Source organism: Taurulus bubalis (assembly GCF_910589615.1).
Source record: "Taurulus bubalis genome assembly, chromosome: 19".
NCBI classification, from domain to species: domain Eukaryota; kingdom Metazoa; phylum Chordata; class Actinopteri; order Perciformes; family Cottidae; genus Taurulus; species Taurulus bubalis.
This window is the reverse complement of record NC_136607.1, coordinates 15,401,442-15,421,860: the sequence shown is the minus strand read 5'-3', so window position 1 is coordinate 15,421,860 and position 20,419 is coordinate 15,401,442. Positions and strand designations below refer to the sequence as shown.

General features: G+C 41.2%; 1 protein-coding gene across 1 annotated transcript; it reads right to left on the bottom strand.

The window, feature by feature from the left end:
- Nucleotides 1-1,606: 1,606 nt before the first annotated feature.
- On the bottom strand, nt 1,607-12,105 carry arhgap24 (Rho GTPase activating protein 24). Its single transcript, XM_079234811.1, has 7 exons — nt 11,985-12,105; nt 8,170-8,377; nt 6,104-6,236; nt 5,155-5,228; nt 4,942-5,063; nt 3,678-4,854; nt 1,607-3,584 (listed from the first exon to the last, which is right to left on the bottom strand). The coding sequence occupies exons 1-7, from the start codon at nt 12,088-12,090 to the stop codon at nt 3,326-3,328; spliced, it is 2,079 nt and encodes a 692-aa protein (XP_079090937.1). The 5' UTR covers nt 12,091-12,105; the 3' UTR covers nt 1,607-3,325.
- Between the last annotated feature and the right edge of the window lie 8,314 nt (nt 12,106-20,419).

Below are 20,419 nucleotides of genomic sequence, written 5' to 3'. Positions count from 1 at the left end.
CACCAGTGTGTGTATGTGTGATTTCAAATTAACCAGCGTTCAACACAAAACTGTCTGTAAGGTTGAATTGGAAGATGTGATCTGGATGGATTTATTGAACAGTTCAAGTTCTCACATTTTTTCTTTCAATACAAGATGTTGTGGGATTGCTCATAAGAATGTCGATGGAGAGTCGGTACAGTCATGTGTTTGGAAGTAGTTCATGTGTGTATTCACGTTCAGTCACATAAACCTTAGAATTTAGAAACGTGTCAACTACTAATCCTGCTATGTTTTGTCACAAGGGATTTAAAGCAATCTCTTGTCGATTCAGGATTCAAATTCATGCCTGTTAGCCATTTATTTGTAATCTAAAAATGGATGACGTGTCATTCAGCATAATATTATTGCCAATTTCACAAGTTTGGATACATCTTGTACTCGGCTGTGCCATCATAACATCTTTGGACTCAGTACTTGTAAACCCCAGTATATTGATTTTCACCTCTTTCTTTAAGTCATATTGTATATAACAACAATCCAACAATGCAATAAAAACTTTATTGCACTCAGACAGGGAGGCAAGCTACTGCAAGGGTCAGGCGATGCTGAAATGTTTAGAGTCTTTAAATGTGGAACTCTACAGTAATGAAACCATGTATAGCTCATCTGAATCAGGTGATGTTGCTCTTCAATTCTTTTACAATTACCTTCTCTCTTGTTTCTTTTACGCCGTGCTGTTTTAATGAATCATTCTTTTGACATTGTCAGGTTGAAAAAAATGAAAAAAATAATATCTGTTTCACGCTGATCTCAAAGCTTCAGGCTATAGCGTTTCAAATAAAGTCAAAACAAATGCAAAAGAAAAAGAAAAAGAAAAAAAAATACTGAAAGCTGTTACTGTAAACACAACATTTTAAAGGAACTGTGTATGTAAAAATAGTATATGTATGTGATTGAAAATAAACAAAATCTTTGATCTTGGACTACAGTGTACCTGTTTATTTTTTACTGGAGAACATGTGTCATTAATATGTGTTATAACATGTTGCCTGGTGGTGCTGCATGAAAGCAAGTGTACTGACCTTTCTTAAGGAGTTTAATATAATAAAGATGGATAGATTTGTTTACTATCACATATTTCCATCTATCTTTCATACTGTGGTAACTATGCCTTCTCTGGTTGTGTTTAGTAACTATGGTCAATGTTGAAATACTTTTTCTCCAGTCAAAACAGATCCTATATTGTTTAGTTTTTATGGGCTGTTTCATTTAAATTAAATATTTGGGACCACAGTAAAATAAATATCATATGGTTTCTATAAATGTCGTTCCCCGGCAAGTATATCTCATGCCAAATACCTAATTATCATACAGCACTCAATTGGAGTATATAATAATAAGCAAGAATAAGTCCACAATCATTTGACGATTCCAGCTGTTCATATCATTTATAAAAAATTGTCAATAATGAAAATAGTAATTGGTGCTATTACTAATATCCACTCATGAATTAAATACAAAATGTTTTGAGACACTCTAAAAGTAAATAACAAAGGCAGACTCAAATAAAAATGTTTTTTTTAATTCATAATTAGTTCTTTTGTGTATCAAGTATCATGTCATGAAAATATTCCACTAACCCAGTCCTCCTCTCCCTCCGGCCCTGTGTCCATAATCTGCTCTTTTGGGTTGAACTCACAGAACTAGGTGCCGCTGTCAGCTCGGCTTAAGCCTGTTATTTCCCGGTGGAGGGTGCAAATTAAGAAGCGCAGGCTCCCCTTCCCTCCTTCAGTTGTTCAGACACTCCTCCCCCCCTTCATGTGCACATTCCAGATGTCCTGCACTGGCCAGCAGCAGGTTTACATGGGACCTGGTCTTCAGAGGAAGAGTAGCCAGCAGCAGCTTCTTTTGAGAGAAATCCAGCTCAGGTCTGTACTCGGATGTTTTGTACCCATCAGAAAATCCACACCGCGTGTGTGCATTTGGCTTAAAGCTACATAAATACACTCATAAAGACTTCAACAATATGCAGTCACGTTACAGACATTCACTTATTGTACACCGGCCCGCACGGACTCAAGCACCATCATGCACACAAAACTTGCTACTGAATCCAGCCAACAGGCTTTTAATGTCCTCAATGTTAATCACACTTGATGCTGTCATCCACTTTCTTCACAGTTATGACCCACAAACACAACTCTGAGTTGGTACTTTGCTGCTGCAGCTTGCTATCCTGTGCTAGTTTAGAATGAAAACCTGTTGTGTCAGGTGGATAAATTGTCAGAAGACGATAGGCGACTATTTTTAAATCTTAAATCTCGTATGCTCAGAGGTAGATCGTGAAGTGTAATTCCCAAGATGGCAGCTACACATCTGTTAATAGGGAGACAATTTGGAGACAATTTGTCGACTGAAATTCAAAATGTACTTATTTTATTTTATCTTGGATTTGTGCCAATGACCCATCGTGCAAGTCTTAAAATGTATCGTTACAAGCTACAACACATTCCTAAATCCGTATCAACCCGATACGTGCCATACCCATCTGCATTATGCGTCACACCACAGCGTGGACTAGTAGTGTCTACAGTCATCTATAAAATATTTACATTACAGGCTCTTTTTTTGGTCATGGGGTAAATGAAAACAGCACAGAAGCACAGGCACATATACAGTATATGTTAAATGGTACACACATTGACCGACAGAACATTCAGTACCACCTTGCTGAGACTTAACAAACATGTAAGTGCAAGGATAAGTCTTAATATAAAATATCGCACATTGATAACTTTTAAATACCAGATACACATTTAAGTATTACTTTCCTTTCTTTTTACATACATATGACTGTGTTTTTTTCCGCATTGTTTCCCTCTATGTACATGAGCAGATACAGAATTACATAGAACAATAAGATGTTTTTGGTTAGATTTTTAAAAGTGAATTATGACCTTTAACCTTTCTCAACATTTTGCCTCCCCCCCTTAAATGGCTCAAGGAGCTAAAGTAAAAATAATAATAGTACTGTGTATCATAGACCATGGTGTACTGGGATTACCACCGGTTTCTGAGCTGGAGTGTGTCCGCGAGCTGTTTAAATAATGCTGTATTTACAGATATTATCAGTCTGGCATCACTCCAGGTGATGTCTACATTTATATAGGCGGCTTGCATTAGACCTACGCCTACATACTTCAATTAAAACATGCCGTTAACCTTTGCAATGCAACTTCCCGACTTTCCCCTCAACAACCAAATCCTGTTTGGAGCCCTCGTAATGTTCACGTCATATAATAAACCATTTCCCAGTCTTGGCTGGCATTTCCCCGCCTTCCTTTCACTGTATCCAGATGTTCCGATCAGGCCGGCGAGGGTCGGCGGCTGGGCTGTTTCCAGTCGCGGTAAGGTCACTAAACGTGGAGAAAAACTGCTCCATCTCCTTCTGCAGCATTTGATTCCGCCGCTCGGCGTCGTCCTTGGCGCGCTCGGCGTTGCGCAGTTTGATCTCCGCCATGGTGTACTTCTTCCTCTCCTGGTCCAGCTCTTCGTGGAGGCCCACCATCTCCGTCTCCAGCTCCAGGTTACGCTGCTCCAAGCTGCAAAGGAGGTCAGAACAAGGTTAGGGAAACGGACAGCATTCACACAACAGGCAATGCCTAATTTTAAGACATAATGACAAAACACCTCACCTCTTTATCCTGGCATCGTACTCTGTCTTCTGCTTGTGCATCTCCTGTTTAAGACTGGCCACTAAACTGTGCAGAGCGCTGTGACTGCCGGGTCCATTACCAACAGAGTAACCGTCACTATTATTACTACTGCTGGTCCCCTGACTGCTCCTCCCTGCTCCACTTCCTTCTCTGTCGCTGTTTCTGCCCTCCCCCTGTCCTCCTCCACTGGACTGGGGACCCTCATTGTCCTGTGCTGGTCCATCCAGATCCTCAAAGTGAGCTCCATAGAAGTCCTGCTCAGGGCAGGTAGTAGTGGAGGAGCGACAGGAAGTGGAGTTGTCGGGAAGAGAGATTTCACAGGAGGAGGTGGACCAGGTGGCGCTGTCCACGCTCTGCTTGTCCTCGTGGCTGCTGTTCAGACACGTGTTGGTGATGTGGTTCTGCTGCTGCAGGTTATGGTGGTTTAACTGGACGTTGTCATACGTGGACAGACGGTTCTGGTTGGACGTTTGATCCCCATGGGAGCCGTCACGCATTTTGCTGTTCTCGCGTAACGTCACGCAGCCATTCGGTACCCAGAGACCATTGCGACCGTTCACGCCCCCCGTGACCCCATCCGTGCTGGAGATGCCCATGCGCACAACTCCAGTCCCATTCCCTCCAGAGCTGCTTCCACTCGTCACGCCGCTGGTGCCCATTTTTGTGCCGGAGCCCTTGAGCGTCCCAGCACGGCGCACCGGTAAACTCCCACCACCGTTCAAAGTCGGGCTCTTTTCTTGACTGGGGTCTGAAGAGGGCGAGGAGCTGAAGGAGCCGTTTGTAACAATCCCACTGCCTTTACTGAAAGCCGGGTTCTTCTTGATAGTCAGCGGCGGACTGCGGGTGATGTCAAAGCGTCCCATGATGCCATTGAGAGGGCTTGCTGACCGCGGGGAGCCACCGTTGTCCACCTGCTGGCGGTGCGAGGGAGACTCGGGTGCCTCCCAAACACACTGCCGCACCGCCGGCGTGTTGTTGTTCTCGGCGTTTTGAGACACTGTGGTGTTGGCGGAGGTAGCTGTGGTGGCGTGTCGCCGTTGCAGCTCGATGTTGTTGTTGACGAGCTCGAGGGCCGTGGGGCTTTCCTCATCCAGAGGGAAAAGCACGTCGTGGCGGCCGATAAAAACGGCCATGAGCTGCTGGACCAGAACCGTACCTGAAGACATGAGAACGCCCGTTATTTTAAAAATGTTCATTCAATTAAATGCCAAGACAATCGAAAATGACCAGCAAGAATACATACCTTCCATGATAGCGACTGGATCCTCGATCTTTGGCCTCAGGATATTTGGCCCAAAGACTGTGGCCAAGTTTTGGACGCTCATTTTATTCACTCCTGAATACGACTGGACTTCATCTAGAAATCTGGCAAACAAAACAAAAAAAACTTGTTCAGTAATGATCAAAATTAGATTACAGCATATCAATTAGATGCAGCATAACAATTAATGAATACCTGCAGATGTACGTGAGAAGGTTGTAGTTCACTGGAGGTAGATTTTCCACAAGCTTTCTCAACTCCTTTATACCCTGCAGATGATGCAGATACTTTTTAGTGAAAGTGTAAGAAAATAAAATGTATATAAATTCATGCTTCAAGTTGATGAATCATGAGCAAATACAACAATCACACCCACAGCCCAAGAAACAAATCTTTCAACGATTCATCAGGCTCATTCTTTTTTTTTTTTTTAAGAAAGCTATGATTAGTTTTTTTTAAAGGGAACAAATGCATAAAAATCTTTCATCTAAAAACAATGAGTACTAATTATTCAAATCACTTTCTTAGGTCGGTGTTCAAAGGGATGTTTATTCTCTAAGCTGAGGGAATGGGGTTTGTTTTTATGACAGGAAATAGAGTTGCATTGGTTTTTACAATAACAAATTATTAAACAAAATTCAGATTTATATACTTTTAATTCATATGTTTGATCTCATCAGACCAAGGGTTACAAACAACCTAAAACCTGCTGCAATCCACAGGCAAACTGTTAACCTTTTTTTCAGGAATTTGGGGAGTTCTGTTTACTGTTTTTCTACTTTAATTAAAATTCCTTTGATTCCTGACCTTTAAAAAGGAAGGGCAGCACTAACCTATGTACGCTAGAGATGTTTAAACTTAAATACAAAATAACACCTAATCACATGGATACACAAAGTCACAAACGTGGGCTCGCGGTGAAAATGAAAGAAAGATGCTTACACTGCGTTTTCTTTATGGCGTGAACATTAAATCCTGTTTAGATGTCAGAAGTCAAGACGGGCACAACAAAGTCATTGTGTATCGGAACAGCAGAGCAGAGTACGGATGACCGCGCAGCAGGACACCAGCTTTAAGGCCACAGAGCAGTATATAAAGTAAGTATAACGGTATGGGAGAGGAGAAAATCTGTGCCCTTTCTTACCATTTCATCATTTTTTCCGAGGAGCTTGGTGCATGCCAGAAAGTCGTCATACTTGTGGAAAGGGACAACGGGCTCCGGCAGCTCTCTGAGATACAGCTTCAGCAGAGAGGCTACTGTATGCACATCTGTGTTACTGCACAGGACGAAAAGACAAAACAGAAATGGGAAGGTTATTTATTATTATGGGTACATGGCATTGAGGCAAACACACATTTAATACTCCTGCAGCAAGGACAAATTATGTAAAAACCATAAGTGGCAAAAAACAAAGAGCATCGATGTTGGGAGTCTAGATGAGATAGTTGGGCTCACTGAAGAACTTTATGTGGGAGAATTATACATTTTAGTTCATACGCAACAGGGCAGACAGGTAACAAGGGAGCAACAACAACCCCACTGGGGCAGTTTACATGATCTGCCAAAAGAGATGATTTCCACTTCAGACACTAATGAGCCAACGAGGCAGCTGGAAAGGCAGGCAGGAGGTAACAAGGGAATCAGCAAGGTGAGGAGCAGTTAGCAACAAAAAAAGCAGACATTGGTAGAGACAGAGGAGGGTGTAGTTGTTGCCCCTGCATATTTCATGTATTTCTCTCATCCTGAATTAAAGGATGAAGGCCGTCACATTTAAAATAAATTGTCCCTAAGCGGGTGGTCATTAAAATCAATTCTTTTCATTGGAGTTGGTATAAACAATACATTTTGCATCTGAGGGCAAAGTATATCGGGAGTTTAATTCACACTGTTGAATAAATAATAAAGCAAACTATCTTTACGGCATTTAGTATTAAAAAAAAAGAAAGCTATCCCATTTTATGTGACTACAGAATGAACCAGGACACAGTTAGGAGACAGGAGTCAATGGTACAAATGTGTCTGACAGTCAACAAACTCAGAGCTTTTCCCATCTTCAATAACAATCCTGACACATTGTCTGTGAAAATAGATCCAGCGCTACATGTTCCTGGCTGCTGGCGTCGCCAACTATTCCTGCAAGTATTCCTTAAATCATCACGCTTCTAGTACTGCCTATTGACTTGATTGTGAAGACGCGTGAATGACTTTCAGCTTTTCCACTTTCTGGAGTGACAGGGCATAAACAAGAGAGAGAGAGAGAGAGAGAGAGAAAGAGAGAGAGAGAGAGAGAGAGAGAGAGAGAGATCTCAATCGAACACGATCTTCACGCACCCACGCAGCCTGAGGAGAGGTCTAATCAAGCAAGTGAAAACACCTGTGGGGGTGGACAAAAGGCTGCGTGAGCTGAATGTATTCAGTGCCTGCATTTGCTTAATATTTGTTCCAATGCTGATGCATTTGTACAGATAAAATTGGATATTTGATATCTTATAAAAGGCAAAAGACCCCACTTTTACTTAATTAATTTAGCACAAATCAATGCAAAACTATCACCTTTCCAAACTGTATAAATGTATTAACATTTGAAATGAAAGGGCAGGTGGAAATAATAACATAACTGCTCTGGTTCAGGTGTCTCTGTGAGTCAGCAAACACAATAGCAGCAGACGAGAACTGCCGTTAATTAATTCCACCTGCGATGACATCAAAGTGTCAGACATTAGATCACTGTTTTGTACTGCTGTGTTTTACAAGGCTGCACTGAAGAGGTACAATGGGGATGAGAAGGAGCACTTAGCACAATAACTTTGACATTCATAAAAAAATCCTTTTTCTCCAATTTACCGGCCGTTACCCCTCAGTGTGGTAAAGGAAACACATCCATATCTATCTGTAAGTTAGCAACATATACATATCGAAAACATTTCTCACAAACTGTTCATAAAGGAACTGTTAATTTGTAGCCAAATTTCTTGAAGGGATTAATACAGTTTCCGGTGCAAAACTTGAAGTCTCTATGAAAACACAATGCAACTAAACCTCATGCCCATTTTTGTATTTGTAACATCTGGAGGAATTCAGGCCAACAGGAACACTCATGTGGTTCCAGAGGTTCAAAACCTGACCATGCAACAGTCTGAATACATTAACTTCACAATAAAATACACTTAAATCCAACAAGCTGGTCGGTACACTTCCTGTTTCCTTACCAATCAAAAGAAGGTTTTTCTCCACAGTCGAAGGCATCCTGCAGCTCTTTGACCAGGTTGGCCTGTCCGGGCAGTCTGAACAGGCCCTCCTCCCTGAGGCCCCACTGCCGGATGAAGTCCACACACTGCTCCACCAGCATAGGGGCCAACTTGTTCCCAAACCGCCGCTCATACCGCACAGTTTCCTCCAACTTCTGACCGAAGATCCCTGAAACACAAGACATGATGGTACGACATTAATAAATAGCAATGCTTCAAAAGAATCGATATGGAGTTATTTAGTTTTCACCCCATATTTGAACATTTCTTCACTATGATCAACCTGTTATTGTATTTATAATATGGGAATCAGGGTGCAATGAGTGAGGTTATATGAAAGAAGCTGAGAGCAGTAGTTTAATAATGTCTTTAATACAGATATATACAATGCGTTTCTCTCTTCACAGCTAAATCATTTAGGGCATAATTTCAAAATGACAAAAATGATAGTTTAACGGTTTAAAATATCATTACTATTTTATATCCTGCCCAATCTAACTTTCTATCCAGCGGACAAAAGAGCATTTTTCAAAGAATTAGAAAAACCAATAGCCTTGCATCTGCAGCTTAAGGGCACATCAAAGAGAACAGTTAAATTGATTGAAAAAAAAAATAATTCTGATAAGGCTGGCTAGACAGTCCAAGCAAAAAAATATGTACACCCACAAAGCCTTAGTCTGATGATCAAATCTCTAACTTCCCGCTGAGTACCTCTCGCCTTTTGTCTGAGGAAGTGGCCGTTAAAAAAAGAGAGAAGAAAGCCTGATTTCCATTTGCAGCCGTCTCATGTGGATGCAACTCAAGAGGGGATTAAGGCAGCCTTCCTGGGAGATTTGGATCTGCATACTTTTCCGGTCTCCAGAGACAGACAGAGGCTACTCACACACAAGCACACACGCGGTACGACAAGGTACCGTACGGGCTTTGACTGAGCTCACTGGGACGCACGTGCTTTTGACAGCTTTTGGCACAGAAAGAAGCCGCTCCAAACCAACTGGTGTTGATGCAAAATCATGGCTTAAGTCACTGTTTTTGCAGCTTTTCTAGTCAACTGATGCAAATGCTTCAATATAATCATCAAGTTGCTTTTTCACTAATAATAGTATTGTATATAAAGATATACTCACCCCTCTTGGAACTGACATAGCTTGTAAACTTCCGGAAGAAACGCCTATCAATACATTTGTAATACAATAACACACCAGAGGTGCAACGTTTAAAGTGTCTGCATTCCAGCATTTTCCAAAAAACAGCCTCAGTTTTGGCAGTTTTGGCAGAAAGGAAAACAAAAACGATGCAGGAATAAAAGAGATGCATCAGTCAAATAACAGGTCAGTCAAACTGTCTTCGTTTCCATCTCACAGTAAATGTTTTTCTTCAATCATCTTTCATAGGAAAAGCTGCTGCTCAGAAATGTAAAAGTCTTGTGCTCTTGTCTTACTCCTCAGGGTCAGTCGCTTTGGGGACTTTTCCACTTCCATCTTTACAGCAGCACAAATAAGACAAAACTGTAAACGGTCACAAAGAAATATGTGAAGCTGTGTATCCATTTCCCAAATCTTGGATCAGAGAGAAATAGGAATAAGTCAAACTCCACCAGAGTAAAGAAAGAAGAATATCCTCACGTATTGAAAAGAGCATCAGAGAACAAGAGAGAAAAAGTGACTGGATGAAAATGAGGTCATCCCTCCAGACGTTCTGGTCATGAGTCTGGGAATGTTTTCCCTGAGTCACATGTAACTGTGTGTGTGTGTGTGTGTAGCAATGATGAACAGCATGCGTGCGTGTGTACATGCATGTTTGCTGGCTTGTACCACAACTACAAAGACTTTGGCACAAAAGAGCGTCGTCATCTCTCTCACACACGCACACGCACACACACACACACACACACACACACACACACACACACCCCTCCCTTTGTGGAGCTTCCTATCTGTCTTCTTCTGTGGTGTGGTGAATGAATGAATGTTCCTCAAATACGCGATATTATCCGAATATTAACGTCTTCCTCACTTTGCTAAATGTTACATACTCTTTTATATACAGTGAAACAAATCAGCCTCAACTGTGTGCGGATTACACACAGCCTCATGAGAACTCAGGAAAACATCCCATTTTACTGTGAAGTAGCGTTCACTGTGGTGTTACACTAAACTAAAAAGGAATTGTTCATTAAGTAAAGTTGAATGCGGTGGCCAGACTGAAACAGACATGACACACACTGATTGAAGGTGGTTGTGGTGATATTTTTAGTCCAAACCAACAATTAAAACAGTCTGGAAAGTCTCCCATATAAGCTCTAGAGAACGTGACTGGATATAAAAAAGTTACGTATACACAGTATGTGTTTTAGCATTAAGAACAGTTCAAAACAGTTCTCTACATAGCATTAATCCAACAGAAACTACAGCTCAAATTAAACTCTTTACAAACAAACAATGGGTAATTACCATGGAATAAATCTCCAAAGATCCAGATGGCGAGGCCACAGCTGCACATGACTTCAAACTCTCTCTCTCGTTTTGTCTCTCTGGCCAGTAATTAATTCAATATCATAGCAAGTGTTCAGCACGACATGACAGCAAACCTTTGGGAGCTCCGAGCTCAAACACAGGCTTCATTTTGGGGAGCTCCCCTCCCTGTCTGTCACTCTCTGAACAGAAATTTGTTTCAGGGGCACTGACCGGCCAATCAGGGCTCAGTTAGTCTCTGCTGCTACTGCAAAAATGTGAAAGCCGACAATGTGTGTGTGCCGTGTATGTGTGTGAAAGTCCGGCACCGCTTCCATTTGGAGCCACCTTTCTTGTGGCATCTTTGACAAATGGCTCGTCCTTTTGAAGAGCAGTCAACTGCAATCAATATCAAACTCCCTGCACTGAAAACAGAGGGGCCGGCTCGGCCTCGCCCCTTCACTGTGTCACAGAGAGCTGCCTGCGCTGCCTGTCCGGTCTCAAATGCCTCACTTGTGCCCCGCTCCAAACACAATGTGGGACAATGGCAGCCAGGAAAGTCAATAGCAGGACTTTAGCGGCGCAGCAGGGCACTCGGTAATCACCGCGCTGATCCCAGGAACAATTACAACGCCGTGCACTTCGGCTTTGAATCACAGCGCACTTGATGACATCACCAGTGCCTTTTTTTGGTTTGTTTTATTTGACGCATGTAATTGATTTCAACAGATTAATGTCCTTTGTGCATTGGCGTGAACAGGACGGATGGGAAGAGAAAACAAACAGGATGAAGATACAGACATGAGAGTGTAAATTCAAGCTTCACAGGCATTCCTCGCATTGTAGAGATGCAACCAACATGTGGCGGGACACCCACCATATGGACTGAAACACACAGGAGGCAACTTGCTGATTTATATGTCAACGGACCTCTAGTTGAAATTGTGAAAATGAATGCGGTATTGCACCTGGAACTTCCTGCTAAGTCCCGTCTCAATCATGCAGCCGCAAATAGATTTAGGCTGCACCATTATCATTGTGCACAAGGCAACTGAAGTGTTGTACTTTCAGTCCTGAGTTCAGTCCCAACACATTTTCTGCCATATAACCGATGTATTTATTCTGTCACTGGGATCAGACCACACAGCCTTGCTCATAAGAACCTAGCAGAGACGGCGGTGATTGAATACACACACTTATCCGTCTTCCAGCGTCGCTACTGGGGACTTTAAAAGTCATCCAAACAAACACAAACTGCCTCTGCATATGTCATTAGCATCAACAAGCAGCACATAAAAACAGTGGTCGTGTGTGCAGACTGACCTCCACCAAAAGGGGCCCAGATGACCCTGCGGATCGTCTTCACCCAGTCCTCCATGTCATTCTGGGTGCTGGCCATAAGAAGGTAGGTCTCATGGTTTGCTGTCATCCGCTCTCTGTCTCCCCCTGTTTACGTAAAAGAGAGAGAAACATGGATGAGCACAATATCCTGTAGATAGTGAAACGTCTCTCGGAGTAGATCCAAACTTCTCGACACAAAGATTTATACAACAAAATAAAGATTTACGGGACTGAGCGACTTCCAGACATTGAAAACCTCCGTCTAGTATCAAACTCTGAACATATAATACTCTGCCCAGTGAAGCTCACACATCCTAATGAAGTAAACAATGAGCAAAAGACATTTTGAATGGAGGATGACTCCACAGTACACAGAAGAGTAAACATTCTAACTCACTAACTTTCTCAGTTGATAACTAACATTAAGACAAATATTTTCAGTAGTACAAGTTTTCTAAAATGTGGTGTTTAATATGCAAATGAGGCATTGTCTTCTGAAGAAATAGCAAATTTGCATACGTTTCCTGAACAGAAATGTGAAAATTAGATGAAGCCATGTTGAAATTTTTTTTTTTTACTATATTAGAGTCAAATATTTTTTTACAGAGGGAATTTGGGATATCTCTTTTTATCACTCCATGAATCAGAAAATACTGCCAACAGCCACAGAAAATCTATTTCCCACGTGTATAGGAATACAATGTTGCTTAAATCAAGGTGTGAAAACCCTCAGAGATTAGATAGAAATGGCAGAGGAAAGTTTGGTGAATGTAAATGCAACTGAAGTGGAACTTTCTGGCTCAGAGCCTGAACAAACAAATGAATTTAGAGAAGAAGTCTTTTAAGATACGTATTGTAAAATGTCATCAAGACACTACAGGTGAACAGGGTAAAGAAATTGTCGCTAAAGGATATCATCAATAATCTTCCCCATTTACATTAAGACAATTGTTTTTTTCTATTATTATTATTAAGTTTTCTGAACAGTTATGTCTCATTATGCAAATTAGGCATTATATAATGCTAACCAAACTAGACATCAACATTACAAAGTAGTAAAACAAACAACTAAATGTGTGTTTTGGATGTTTTCTTCACTGAAAGAACACACGTAGAAGCAAAATAGCCCAAACTCTGAAAATAGCCCATTGCATGAAAGAACAATGTTTTACCTGTCGTGTCTGACCTCCTAGTGACCGACACAGCACTGACCTCAACCGACCTCAACTGACCTTTGATGACACGATAATGTACTAGAACTTAACCAGAAGGCATCTCCACAAAACAATACGGCAATTTTGGACATGCACGCTGCCCTTTTCACTCTCCTTCAGTAATAAATCAAAGAACAAGTCTATATCTCTGGGCAGAAGTGTGTGTTCCATTAGAGGCAGGCTCGGCTATCCTGATTCCACTTGTGGATAATGGCCACGAGCACTCTGCCGTCATGTGATACCGGACAGACTGGAGTGGAGGGTCTGGACCGGCCTCACATAACACATCTGGTTGCAGGGATTACTAGGACAACAGAACCATTAATACCGCTCCACTCCATCCGCAGTGGGATGAAACAAACAAACAAACAAACAAACAAACAAGGGCTCATGGCATGTCGCAGGGATGCACCTGCTCTATTATAGGAAGAGACGCGCTATTAAGAGACAAATGGTGTGTCGCACATCCGTTGAATTATTCATGCCTTTGACCACCAGGGATCCTGCTGCATTGATTTTGTTCCAGGTTTGAGATATGTGTGTTGCATATGAAACATATTTATAGACTCCAACAACACAACATGACACTTTATCAATATGAAGTTCTAACGACTTAAAATTAAGCAAAGTAAGAGACCTAAGATGTTTTCTGATGCAAACCAGAAGATACATTAGTTCCATGCAAGTTTTTAAAACAGAATGGGATTTAAAAAAACAAAACACTTATACACTTTAGTACACATGCAAGCGCACATAAGCATCAACAAATGATTAAAATGTAAACTCATTATTATCAATGTCACTATCATGGTTTGGGCTTCAAGACTTGTTGCTCCGACAATAGTTCCAGATGTGAACCAAGCGAAAAAATCTAGACTCACAGCAAATTGTGATTCTTTTAATCTGGATAATTTGTACGGCTATATTTAGAGCCCCACTTTGACATTGATGCTCTCTGTCAGTCTTAATGAGATCTGATTAGGCGAGCAACAGATGCCAGTGTTTGCCCTGTGTGCCACTCTACATGTTCATAATGTTTACCCACTTTATGAACACAGACAATGTGATAAGGATGAGGAAGGTACCTCACAGGAATATTAGAATGCATCTATGAAGTGAGTTTGTGTGTGTGTGTGTGTGTGTGTGTGTGTGTGTGTGTGTGTGTGTGTGTGTGTGTGTGTGTGTGTGTGTGTGTGGAATAAGTCACTGTTGGTCCCGTTTAAGGAACCAAGTTTGTTCGGCGTATTGGCCCGAGGATGACGACAAACATCAATACAGGAACGATCTTAAACATTACTTTTACTGCACATTCTTCACATTTCCAAACTGCTTGACAATTCATTGATTAGCTGATCAACAAACGGGCCAAATGCCTGTCCCATTGTTTCAAATGTGAGGATTTGACGCTTGTATCCACTTAAAGTAAGATACAGCATTTGTTTTTGACAATTTGTGGAGACAATGGAACATTTCCAGCAGATTGAGAATATATTCATTAGTTGCGGCCATAAATAAAGCAGTAACACTAAAAATGTCTGCACTTAAAAAAACTAATCAAGACTAAATGATCCATTATGAATTTGTGATGAAGTTTTTTGTTTTTTTAACAGAGCAACTATAAAATTGTCTGCTCAGGTTTGAAAGTCACAGATTACACAATGTTGAAATAAAGCAGATACATGTTGCATGGATGGTGTCCAAATATCCTTGCAGCCAGTATACACATAACATACACCCAGTACTCCATTCATATTGAGCCTGCATCACCAGTGAGGCTGCCTCATTAAAGCGTGAACAAACCAACTCTCACGTAAGAGACCAATTTTGAAGTTTTGACCCATATCGTGATCTGACATTAAGTCCTTCCTATCAATAGCAGGCGGTGCCCTCTGCTCCTGATCCAGTGATTAGCCACCACCCGCTATTGACCTCACAGCTCCATTGATTACACCTCCCGCGGAGTAGACGCAATGGGATCAACTCTTGTCAATCACATCCGGTCTCTAATCCTGCAGAACAACATTAGTGTTGAAGCAGTTCGCTATTACAACAATTCGTCTCTAAAAACATAAACAAAGAGTCAGCTTCAGCTCACCTCTCACGCGCGCGGGGATCACATCCACAATGTCCCTTCTCTCTCTCTCTCTCTTTCTCGCGTGCGCGCGCTTCTCTTTAACCTGAGAGGCGCAACAGATTTCCACCGTAGCCGTTTGTCAACAAAGCGACAACGAGCCGCTAATCTACCGGCAGGTCGCTCACTTACATTCGCACATGCGAGTTGCTCTTCAGCCGGTGGAGAAGCGCCGTCGCTCTCCGGGAGCGCGCGTCACGTTCACAGCAACAACCCGAAGTCCTCTGACAAACTCACCGGCGCATACAATACTGGGTTTAATTCAGAGACTGGGAGAGGAAGAGAATATCGGTGTGCTGGTGTGTGTGTCTGTGTGTGTGTGTCTGTGTGTGTGTGTGTGTGTGAGAGAGAGAGAGAGAGAGAGAGAGAGAGAGAGAGAGAGAGACTACCAGGGCCGCGCCAAGCTTTTTTAAGGGTCCGAAGCAAATCAGTCCAAAGTCCATGTTCATACTGGAAATGTTGGCATCTTTTTAAGAACGGCTTACATTTACAAAGGAGAAATAATCTTCTAAAACAAAAAAGGTGGGGCACTGCTGTTTTTATTACACGTTACTCAAACAGGAGTACATTGTGCATTTTTTATTGGGGACTATTTTCAGCTATAGATTAATAGTTGGATTAATACACATTTGCAGCGGGCACCGGGACCATATGTGGGAAATAAACTGCAGTGGCCATGTTTATGGTGATGATGTTAAATGTCACAGCCGTAAAGCTGATTCATGTGTGGAACTAAGGAATATGTTATGTCAGGTTTTGGCCACACGGGCAAAAGTTATCAATAGTCTTTATAGTTTTGGTCTTCTCATGTGATTTATTGATAAGAAAAATAGAAAATATCACCACACTTATCCTTTGAGTGACGTACAAAATGACAAAATCAATAAGCAAACTTTATAATCAACTTTGCTCATGTGAAGAACAGCAATAAAGTATAATTAAACTAAAACATGTCCAATTACAATTGTTCAGTACAATTATTGTCCTCTAGTGCAATGGGAAATATTTAGATTTCCACATTTACTGACAAAAAAAAGCCCAAAATGGAACCTACAGAAAGTCTATGCATACTTCAATAGCGAGGCAATATTCAAATATAAAAAAATAATGATGACAATGACAATGCTGACATTTTGTTGTTCTTGAGAGACAGTGATGTAGGGTTCATACCAATTAAAGAAGCCTTCTGTCTATTTACTTACAATCTCAGCTTACCGTGTCACAGCAGGTGCAGGCTATTTTTGCAGTAATTTATTAGGCTGTGCGTGCGAAAATACACTTTCTTGTAAAACGTGTGCTTGTTCAATGACCACTGTTTGTCAAAACCTGTCAACCTGTTTTTCATTATAAAATCCGTTAAATAAAAACTACTGTCACTATCTTGTAACAACACAGTATGGACACATTTTTGACTCTTGGTCAAAATGGCATATGGTCATCTGTTGCCAGACGGATTCCACAGTGACACCAATTAGTCACATTGGCCAGTTTGGCACACAAAAGTGTCACATTTGCATTGATTGTCATGCAAAGCAATTGTGATTCCCCGGTGCCCCTCTGAGTGCTTTTGTCCACATTTTAAACCAATCAGCCCGTTCCGTTTCCATTACTTGCATCGAAAGGCAGCATTTCCTTTTGGAAACAACGAATGTGAAGCTATTAAACAAGCGTGCAACAGGATTATACAGCATACCACGGCTATTACAACACACTCCTGTTCCCCCTGACATTTCCTGTTGATGCTCAACATTCTTCCACAGTGGCTGAATTGTCTACATTGTTTATAAAGACGGGGAGATATGTCAAACTCACTTAGCACACGGGCAACTTCCTAGACAAAACCTTCTAAAGCTGTGAGAGAGCTGTTCCTGAGATCTCTTCATGAATGGACATATAACTCTATAGCCTTGTACCCGATATTCTTGGTTTATAAATATTAATCTTAGCACATTGACACATCACAAAGACAGAACAAAATCAGGAGCAGCAGATGGATGCAGATCCGTTCTTAGGCTGTTTGAAGCAAGTGACAATACAAGTGACAACAACATGACACCGTCTGTCTTTGCTTGTACGTCAAAAGGGAGTTAGGGGAATAGAGGTGTGTGCCCAAGAGCTTAATTTATCCACCAAAGGAGTTTACGGGAAAAGCAGACTAAAGTAGCAGCTGCAATAATGGAGTCATAGTTTGTAAATGACATATGTGCTATAAACTGCTCGCTTTAATGAAAAGTGGACCATTTGCATACTTGGCAAAGATGATTCAATTTTTTTTCCGGGATGGTACTTTTTTTGCCAAATACTATTGTTCTACAAAAGTGCTAATTCTTTGAAAACTCATGTGTAGCCTAATCACAAATGCACAGCATTCCCAGATAACTCTTGCAGCATTGTCTCCTGACGTAAGACACATACAGGTCAATCAATGATTTGTCTGCAGAGTAAAATCACCATCAGATAAATGGATAATAACAGAAAAACAAAGCCACATTCCTGGGAAGAACAAATATTTGCTTTTTCAATCCCTAGTCTGCAACTTTCACAGCTGTCGGGATTTTGGTCAATTAAGCCTTAGCTGCAGAAAGATAAAAAAACATTTAGCTCAAATATCATCTTGTCGCCTGTAGGTAGATTCTCCACATCTGTCCACTGAATAAAATGACTAGAGGCTCCCCTTTGACAAATTATGTCCCAGCTGTGGTGCTGCTTCCTTTAGGTATTCTCCAGCACACAATTCTCTGACTTGCTCTCCTTGAAAAAAAGAACAAAATCCTTGCTTCTTAGATGAGACCAATCCCAGCCGAGGTTTGTTTCCATAGAGTCAAGGAGACAGATCTTCACCTAAAGCACGACTGTACCTGAAGAGACAACCATGACAGCTGTCACAATTCCCCTGATTCAACACGCTTCAGCAAACCGCTCCAAACTTTTAGAAACTCAGCGGTGAACAATTGTCAGCGTTACAGAGGACTGAGGACAGCTTGTACTGAGGAAGGATTCTTCATTCACCTTGAGACTCACTTGTGGAAAAAGTTCAGGAAAAGAGAAAATGGCACACCCTTTATCCTTTCAACTGAAATTCTATTCACGGTGCTCTTCTTCCAACGTGACGACTTCTGCTATTTACATACAGGAAACTACACTCCAACTGGATGCTGCTACAGCATAATCGGAGACAGATGGTTTATACAATCACCCTCAAAACTGTATACAGCATTAAACAAAGGAAATATATGGCAACATTTTTCTTCTTCTATTACATTACTTCTGATTAATTGTATGTTCTCACAGAAAACCGTAACATATCACTGACAACCTCGCAACATATCAAATTATCTCTAACTTTTCCATTATGTATAGCTGTCCTGTCATAATGACTATCTGTGTTGGGTTCAAAGAGCCAACAACTGTTCCTTCCAGTTTTGACCACCAGCCTTAATAAGTGGCCGAACCCAGCAGCAGACCAGTCTTTAGCTAATGGCTCAGAAACAGGTGGGAGACAACAAAGGATCCCACTGTGCTGTAATTGCTCACAAATACCTGGAGCCCCGATACACTTCACTCTGACCTGTACCTCTCTGAGTAAAACAACACACAGTGCTGATATTCTACAACATGAAGAGGGTTTCATTGGATGGAATCAAAGATAAACCATATAGATTTTGTGCAGATAACAGTTTTAATCTTTTTACATCCACTGCCACTGCCACAGGATGCTAGCACCAGCTTGTTCACCAACTGCTACAATATAAAAATGAACTTTGAAATGTTACATAAATATGAACATGCTAACTGTGAGTATTGCTTATTTTATTGTCTTTGGCTGAAAGGAGTAGTTGGACAATATGCTAGTATTCTCTTTCTTGCCTTTAGTTAGTCAAAAACATTGATATAACTCTCAAATGTGTCCATTAAATAATGAAAGACGTTAGCTTAGCTTAGCATCAAAGAAACCTCCTTAAAACTTCAAGTTGTTGACTTAACGCTTCTGCTTATGTACAATATACAATATATTGGAGCAGGCCAGCCGTTTCTCCATGCCTCCAGTCTATATGCTAAGCTAACTGGTTCCTGTTCTGTAGTTTCATATTTAACAAACATATGAAAATGATCAATTCTCTCATCTTTGTTCCGGCCAGAAAGTAAATAAGCAGATTTAGCTAAATGTGAAACTATTCCTTTAATGTGGTCATTTTCAAAAGGATCACCATGTTGTTGAACTGATCTAGGTGCAGTACAATACAGAGTATACAACTGAACCCATAAAGCATATGGTGTCTCCAGCAGTCCAACAATGTGATACACCTTATATTCACCCAACAATAAACATGATCAATTTGTTTTCATTTTGGCAGGCATTGCCCCAAAGGAAGTGCGTGTTGAAGAATAATAAATCCCCTAAAAAATTTTCAGTATCCTCAAAGGCAGAATACATTCAGTGGGAGACTTGTAAAATTGTTCCTCCAGACTTTGATTGTGCTGCTTGCCAAGTGGAGGAAGCAGCTGCTGCTGGCCCAGAAAACAATGCAGACACTACCTTGGTTAGCTTTAAATGACACAAATATGTCAGTGTGTGTGTGTGTGTGTGTGTGTGTGTGTGTGTGTGTGTGTGTGTGCAGAGGAAGATTACATGACTTCATCACTGTCTGTGAGAGTCTTCTTGTTTGCATGCAAGCAGGGGCAAGTTGAGATTCAATATTGTGTCTAATGATAGTCTTCTCAGAAGTCCACACATCATAAATACCTCCAACAGAACAGGAAATCACTCACAGAGCGACAATGTCAAAATGTTTGTTCCGTCACGCGGAATGATGACGAGGATTTTGAGTGGAAACAAAAACTGCTGTTATTTCCTTTTTCATCTTTGGTTTACAAATGAAGGCGTATGCACCGAGTGTGTTTCATTCATGAGCGATATCCCCTCCAGATGATCTAATCCCTCACCAACGTGCAGCTGTTGCAACAAAGAAGTCTGTAGTTAAGATGCGCTTCTAAAAATGCATCCATTGTATGGGAGAGATAGGAGGCTTATCAGCAGGCTCAAAACAAGCAAACAACACACTTATTGTTAC